This window comes from Theropithecus gelada, chromosome 2, assembly GCF_003255815.1.
Source record: "Theropithecus gelada isolate Dixy chromosome 2, Tgel_1.0, whole genome shotgun sequence".
Classification (NCBI taxonomy): Eukaryota; Metazoa; Chordata; class Mammalia; order Primates; family Cercopithecidae; genus Theropithecus; species Theropithecus gelada.
Window position 1 is genome coordinate 142744929 of NC_037669.1, and position 7973 is coordinate 142752901.

The following is a 7973-nucleotide window of genomic DNA, read 5'->3' on the forward strand; positions in this document are numbered from 1 at the left end:
AGCCTCAGATTTCTCACCCATAAAGTGGGAGTGATATGCTCACGACAGAGTTGTGAGGAGTCATGAGATCACAGAGCCCAGCTCAAAGTGCTCTTCTCCAGTAAGAAGGCTGATGTCACGCACACAATGGACTTGATCATGTCAGAGTGCCAGGTTAACCTGGTTAAGTGAGAGTCAACTCATTGAGTGTGGGGCCACCTCTGTGAAGTCTTTGTAGGAACTGGACATAAATCTTCTCAAGGGGAGAAATGTAATTATACAGTAACAAGATGAGTGAAAGCTGTGGGGGCAGGCAGAGCTCAAATGTGGCTAGGAAAGATCTGTCAGGCCGTGGACCATGCGCTGGCCACATGCTGAAGGGAAACGAGCCAGCTGAGCACTCCATTTGCAAAACATACATGGAAACAACAGCTGGGCTTGGTGCAAAGATCCAGTAAAAGGAATAACATGAGCAAAAGCTGGGAAATCATCCATCCTTCCACAATATTCTGCAGTAATCACACTCTTTTAAGAATTGCCTTGTGGCTGGGCACAGTGGCTCACGCCTGTAATCCCAGCACTTTGGGAGGCCGAGGCGGGTGGATCACCTGAGGCCAGGAGTTCGAGACCAGCGTGACCAGCATGGAGAAATTTCATCTCTACTAAGAATACAAAATTAGCTGGGCGTGATGGCACATGCCTGTAATTCCAGCTACTCAGGAGGCTGAGGCAGGAGAATTGCTTGAACCTGGGAGGCAGAGGTTGCGGTGAGCCGAGATTGTGCCACTACACTCTAGCCTGGCCAACAAGAGTGAAACTCCATCTGAAAAAAAAAAAAAAAAAGAATTGCCTTATGTTGTTTGTCTCTTCCACTTTCTAAGTGGATAAACTGCAAAGACCAAAAATATTACTATGAGATTGCAGAGCTGCTTCTATTTTAAGATTGTTAACCTTAATGAAGAAGCTTAGCCAGTATCCTCATGCCTTTAATCCTGAGAAGAAAGGATAAGAGGATTTTTTTTTTTTTTTTTTTTTTTGAGACAAGGTCTCATTCTGTCACCCAGGCGGGAGTGCAGTGGTATGATCTCAGCTCATTGTAACCTCCACCTCCTGGGTTCAAACGAGTCTCGGGCCTCAGCCTCCTGAGTAGCTGGGATTACAGGGGTGTGCCACCACACCTGGCACTGTTTTGGTTTTTTTTTGTTGTTGTTTTTCATATTTTTAGTAGAGACAGGGTTTCACCATGTTGGCAAGGCTGTTCTTGAACTCCAGGCCTCAGGTGATCCACCCACTTCGGCCTCCCAAAGTGCTGGGATTAAAGGCATGAGCTGCCATACCCGGCCTAGGAATACTTTAAAACAGAGATTTTGCTTGGCTAACAATTATATTTTGAGTATTTGAAAGTTAAAATGGGAAATGAGTAGAAATGAATGATTCTAACTGGAGATAAAGAGAGAAAAAGACATCCAGCATTTCAGATCAGATAGTTTTTTAGAACAGATACTTTTTAGAGCCTCATTTTTATCTGTTACACTCTAGTAAGTAGAAGAAAGTTATTTTGGATTTTGTTTTTTATTTTATGTTGTTTTTCAATATCAGTAACACTGTATTGAGGTCATATTGTTGAATTTAATTTAATTTTTCAGATTACTGCCCTTTGCAATGAAAATACTGTAAAATATTGCCCAGGAATCATTGATATTTTGTGACTTCTAGAAAAGCCATTGTGTTTTGCTATCACCAAAATCCAAATTGGATTATGGTTCCTTCATCATTTGGAAGGATATAATTTTTCTCCTTGGAAAACACAGATTGCTAAAGTGAACTTTCTGCAATTTTGCTTAAAATAGTGGAACTTCCCTGCATACTTTTCAGGAAGGCTACTGCACTTGTAACACACAAAAGATAATTTAACACGTTTTTAAAAAATGACGTTATGGTGGAAGCTGACCTTAGTTATCAATGCTTCTCAATTTTTGAAGTAGATATTATCTCTTCAGAAAATTGTTTGAGACTGTTTGAATTAACCCGTTGTTTTGATATTGTATAATTAATAGTGGCTGAAGACCTAGGTTTTTCTTTCTCTGAGGACAATCAACATTTATCATATTTTTATATATATATAACTTTGTATATGTCAATGACACCTAGAGCCACGGATGTGTGGCAGACACTGTATGGCACTGTACTCCAACTTTTGTAGAAGGCGCTTATAATCACAATTTCCAGTTGGGTAAACTGAGAATCAAGCAAGTTAAGTGTGTCTAAGCTTACACAGTCACAAAGCTCGATCTAATGACACAAAAGTCAGTAGTGCATTCTGTCCCATACTATTACACATAAAGAACCTATATTCTTCATGTCATATCCCAGACACCTACTTTTCCTCTAGTACAGCATTTGCTCACCTGTGTTCTGTAGAACTTCAATTTTATTAGGATACACATACTGTCAAAGTAGGTTTAGGTGATTAAATGGGTTTAGGAAATAGTGGCTTAAAGAAAACAAAAGATTTCTTTTTTTTTTTTATTTCGATATGCACTAAAGTTTTTTTTTTTTCTTTCTTTATTTTTCTTTCTTTCTTTCTTTCTTTTTATTATACTTTATGTTCTAGGGTACATGTGAACTGGCTAGCCATAAATAGAAAGCTGAAACTGGATCCCTTCCTTACACCTTATACAAAAATTAATTCAAGATGGATTAGAGACTTAAATGTTAGACCTAAAACCATAAAAACCCTAGAAGAAAACCTAGACAATACCATTCAGGACATAGGCATGGGCAAGGACTTCATGTCTAAAACACCAAAAGCAATGGCAACAAAAGCCAAAATTGACAAATGGGATCTAATTAAACTAAAGAGCTTCTGCACAGCAAAAGATTTCTTTACTCTAAGACTCAAAGCCTTAGCATGCATTTTGGCTCATATGCTTGTGAGAAAGGTAGATAGTTGTAGGGTGTAGGTATTAACAGAAAGAGGGAGAACGTCTGCAGAACTCCCTTTATAAATAATGCCTAAAGCCATCAATGAAGACAACTTTTTATTTACCTGGTTAAAAGAAGCTTCACATCGTTCTCTTTGAACATAAAGAAGGCTGGTATGGATAAACACAAGTTTACAATGAAACCTGTTGATTATAGTTCTGTAATAACGCGTTTATTACAGACAGGGCCTCTCTACTCTTTTGTAAAACAGTTCTTCACACCTTTGTCATGGGAAGGCACAGATCATAGATCAGATCAACAGTGCCTTTCACATGCTCCTTTCTTATCTCCTTGGCCTTTTCCATTCTGGACCACATCTGTCCAGAAATAATTTTCTTTTTTTTTTTTTTTTTTTTTTTTTTTTGAGGCGGAGTCTCGCTCTGTCGCCCAGGCTGGAGTGCAGTGGCGCGATCTCGGCTCACTGCAAGCTCCGCCTCCCGGGTTCCCACCATTCTCCTGCCTCAGCCTCCCAAGTAGCTGGGACTACAGGCGCCGCCACCACGCCCGGCTAATTTTTTTGTATTTTTAGTAGAGACGGGGTTTCATTGTGTTAGCCAGGATGGTCTCGATCTCCTGACCTCGTGATCCGCCCGTCTCGGCCTCCCAAAGTGCTGGGATTACAGGCTTGAGCCACCGCGCCCGGCCCCAGAAATAATTTTCTATTTCTTCCACATCTCTGTACCTCCTATGAGTAAGAGTCAATAATATGGTAGTTGAAGACATGAAGGTGAGTGTTGTGTTAATACTTGAACTGTTCCTCCTTCAAGAGCCTAAAAGAAGGAATTAAAATGGTTTCTTTTCATTCTGTTATAGGAGAAAACGCAGGACAAACACCCATGAACATCAACCCCCAACAGACCCGTTTCCCTGATTTCCTTGACTGTCTTCCAGGAACAAACGTTGACTTAGGAACTTTGGAATCTGAAGACCTGATTCCTCTCTTCAATGATGTAGAGTCTGCTCTGAACAAAAGTGAGCCCTTTCTAACCTGGCTGTAATCACTACCATTGTAACTTGGATGTAGCCATGACCTTACATTTCCTGGGCCTCTTGGAAAAAGTGATGGAGCAGAGCAAGTCTGCAGGTGCACCACTTTCTGCCTCCATGACTCGTGCTCCCTCCTTTTTATGTTGCCAGTTTAATCATTGCCTGGTTTCGATTGAGAGTAACTTAAGTTAAACATAAATAAATACTATATTTTCGTTTTCTGCAAGCCTGCATTCTTGCGACAGATTATACAGAATTGTGTCTGCAGGATTGATTATGCAGAATACTTTTCTCTTTCTTCTCTGCTGCCCCGTGGCTAAGCTTTATGAGTGTTAATTGAAATTTATACACCAATTGATTTTAAACCATGAAAAGCTGACCACAGGCAGTTAATTCTGAGGGCAGCGTGGTCCAGGAAATGTGCACAAAATCAGACCTGATTTACAGTTTCAAAAACTGTATTGATGACAGTAGTACCAAATGCTTTAAAAACTATTTAACTTGAGCTTTAAAAATCATTGTATGGATAGTAAAATTCTACTGTATGGAATACAATGTAATTTTGAATCCATGCTGGCTCTGATGGCTCTTATTAGTCTGTATTTACAAAGGCACACAGTCTTATTGTAGCTTATCCTTTGTTATTTTACTGCAGAGCATCTAGACAACTTAGTCCCTCCAGCAGGAGAGTAGCAGCAGCAGCATTAGTCACAGTTCTTACACTATAGATCTTGTGAAAGAGACCAGTTTGGTACTAATTATGAGCATTTTATTCAAACAAAAGGTTTTGAAATATTACAACTTGGGATTTAAAAAATTGCAGCTTAGAATTTGATGGTGGGTTTTGTTTGTTTGTTTGTTTTTGAGATGGAGTTTTGCTCTTGTTGCCCAGGCTGGAATGCAATGGCACAATCTCGGCTCACTGCAACCTTCACCTTCTGGGTTCAAGCAATTCTCCTGCCTCGGCCTCCCGAGTAGCTGGGACTACAGGCACCCGACACCACGCCCAGCTAATTTTTTGTATTTTTAGTGGAGATGGGGTTTCACCGTCATCGTCAGGCTAGTCTCAAACTCCTGATCTCAGGTGATCCCACCCATCTCAGCCTCCCAAAGTGCTGGGATTACTGGGATGAGCCACTGGGCTCAGCCTTAATGTTTATTTTATAAAGCACTGTAATTTTGTAGCTGACGATAAAAGGTAGCCAAATGTTTTTGATAAATCAGTGGCAACTGTATTTTTGTCTTTTGAAATAACTCTGAAAACATCAGGACAACATAGATTTCAATCTGATAGCATACCACACACAGTGAGCTGTTGCTTTTTAAATTCTGAAGCCTTGTCAGGTTTGCTTTCTAGATTTCAAGTGTTTAAAATAATTCTATCTATGAAACTGAAGGATGAAGCAGATCTCTGACTGACGTGTAAAAAAAAAAAATGCCCTTTGAGGGTGTATGGTGGAGAAACATGTTTCTGCATTCAGTAAAATTGATTCCTAAGTATATTATCCTAACCCTGTTTGCTTCAGTTGGTATAAAAAGGCATGAAATATGTATTCAATACCTCTTATGTAACCAAAACCATTTTTTTATTAGCTTTTAAGGACTGAGAGAGCATCATGTTCAACTGGCACGCAGTCTGCCTGCATTGCCAATGAAGTCCTCAACTGTTTAATATTTCAAACTAATATTATTTATAATCTATGAAGTTAATCTTTTTTGAAAGACATTAATAATTTGAGTCTCTGAGAGGACACTTTCAATTTCCATGGGGGACTTATTTGTTGGGGATCTTAAATAAGATTCCTTTTGATCTACCGGAATATACATGTACAGAGTACATTGGATCATGTTGGAAAGAAGGCAAGTGAAAAGGTCAGAGATGAAGTAGCGAAGTTATGGAATATCATGGAAAGGATACTAGTTGTGAAATGGAAAGAGACGAGTTATAGTACCCCAAAAGCAAAACAAGTAGGAGATGCAAGAGATGCCCCAAAAGGACAAAGCAACAATTTTCTGTTACCACCTTTATTACCGGAAGACTCTGTGGTAGAAGAAAAGAAGGTTTTGGTGCACCTTATGTGGGAGGAGGAGGGGCAGGGCATGCTGATGCTGAGCATGCAGGCAGACAAGAGCGTAGCCTGCTGTTGCCTCCATCACTATGAAGTGACTTCTTTTTCCTGAAGGACCCATGGTTTATGTTCCTCTAATTCCTTTCACTCTCCCTAAGCCCTCTGAGAGAGATGAAGGTAGATGATTTTATTGCTACTAAATTGAAGGGAGCACTATTTCTTTTTGTCTTTTGTTAGCTAAAAATTGCAAAAAGAGTTGTACATTCTTGCTTAAAATAAATAAATAAATAAATAATTAAAAAACAAGGGACCTAACAAAACTCAGCAGTGTTACTGTATTTTTAAAAAATATTTTTATAGACTCATTTTCAGGTTATTAAATGTAAGAGAAACAGATACCCCTCTTTTTTTAAGTAGTTAAATCATTGATGATTTATATTACCAATTTTTAGAAGTAATTTTCTAGTAAGCTTATGGCATTAGAAAATACTAGAAGTTTTTTTTAGTTAAATTAGTTAGAACATATATGAATGAATATAATAAATATTTTTTTCAGAATGAAATATGGACCCTTTGTGTTTACTAATAGATAAAGCCAGATATAATTTTTTGTTGTTTTTAAGGCCACAAAATACGGCCTTTGTTAAAGAACACTAAAGTTAGAAGTCTAAAGTTAGAGCAACTTTTTAATGGCTATTTCCTATTATTGTAAGTGTTAAAACCCCTGCAGAATTCTTGATAAGGTGCTATTTATACTATATTTCTTATTATAAGACAACTGTCTTTAGCCTCTTTAGTACTAGTCTTTTTAGTACTAAATCAATCAGTAAACATCATCATTTCACCCTCAAATTTTGTCACTGAAAAGGCATATCAAATGAAAAATAATTTCAGAGATCTTTCTTTCAAGATATTTTTTCCTGATATTTCCTGATATTTTGTTTTGAAGTAAATACATTGTCAAAACCTAATTGCAATTCTGTTAAATCTAAGTAATTTGTAGACAGTGTTTCACCATATTATTTAGGATGTGAAATGCCATTTCTTTCACTGATTACACCATATACAGGAAGCAGGTAAAACAGTAAAAACTTGATTGTGCTGGTCGATGCCAGCTTGGTTAAAAAGCTCTCTGCAGAAGTGATCTAGAATGACAGAAGTGTTGCTAATTACAAGATGTGTTCTCATGATGTAATTAGAAAGTAACTTCTCAAAGTACAACTTTTATGAAAAAAATAAGCTGTTAGAAAAAGGAAATTGTAGGTTAATTTAATTGGGAGAATGGGCAATTGACAGAGACCATTTTCCTAACACATATATGTGCTAGTACTTTAACTTTTTAAAATTTTACTTCTATGTTTTGTAATATAAAGATTTCTATTTTAAGTTTAGAATGTTATGCGTACCAAAAGTATGCAGCCAAATCGATCAGATCAAACCATTTTACCTGGAGTTTGGTACTGGTTTTTACTTCTCTGATTCTGTATAAGAAAAATAAAGACAATTGAACTTCCACTGGAGCCTTTGGCTTTTCATTATTTGTCTGTGTTCCTTTTACTGGGGGTTTTGGGTGGTACTGAAGATAGGCTTATGTAACCCTCCTGGTAGACAATGAAAGAAAGAAAAATCTGTAGGCAAACAATTTCTTGGCTCCTGTGCCTGGCCTTCAACATTCTAAATGTTTGCAGGATTCTGGTTTCCACTTTATTTACAAAGTCCACTGAGGTTTTTTACATATATATATGTATATACCTTTAAAAAATAAAAAAATATACCTTTAAAAATATATATATATATATATTAATTACGTTGTCCTCCTAACACCCTCACAGATTTGACAAGACCATCAAAAATACAGAATTCTCGCTGGGCACGATGGCTTATGCCCATAATCCCGGCACTTTGGGAGGCTGAGGCAGGAGCATTGCTTGAGCCCAGTAGTTTGAGACCAGC

At 37.9% G+C, this 7973-nt stretch overlaps 1 protein-coding gene across 5 annotated transcripts in view; it reads left to right on the plus strand.

The window, feature by feature from the left end:
- Positions 1-7535, plus strand: part of WWTR1 (WW domain containing transcription regulator 1) — a 217737-nt gene extending 210202 nt beyond the window's left edge. For all 5 annotated transcript variants that reach the window (XM_025375094.1, XM_025375096.1, XM_025375095.1 and 2 more), the window contains one exon: positions 3778-7535. In XM_025375094.1, the coding sequence (XP_025230879.1) occupies positions 3778-3962 (185 nt within the window). In that variant the 3' untranslated portion in view covers positions 3963-7535. The remainder of the gene's footprint in view (positions 1-3777) is intronic.
- Positions 7536-7973: the final 438 nt, after the last annotated feature.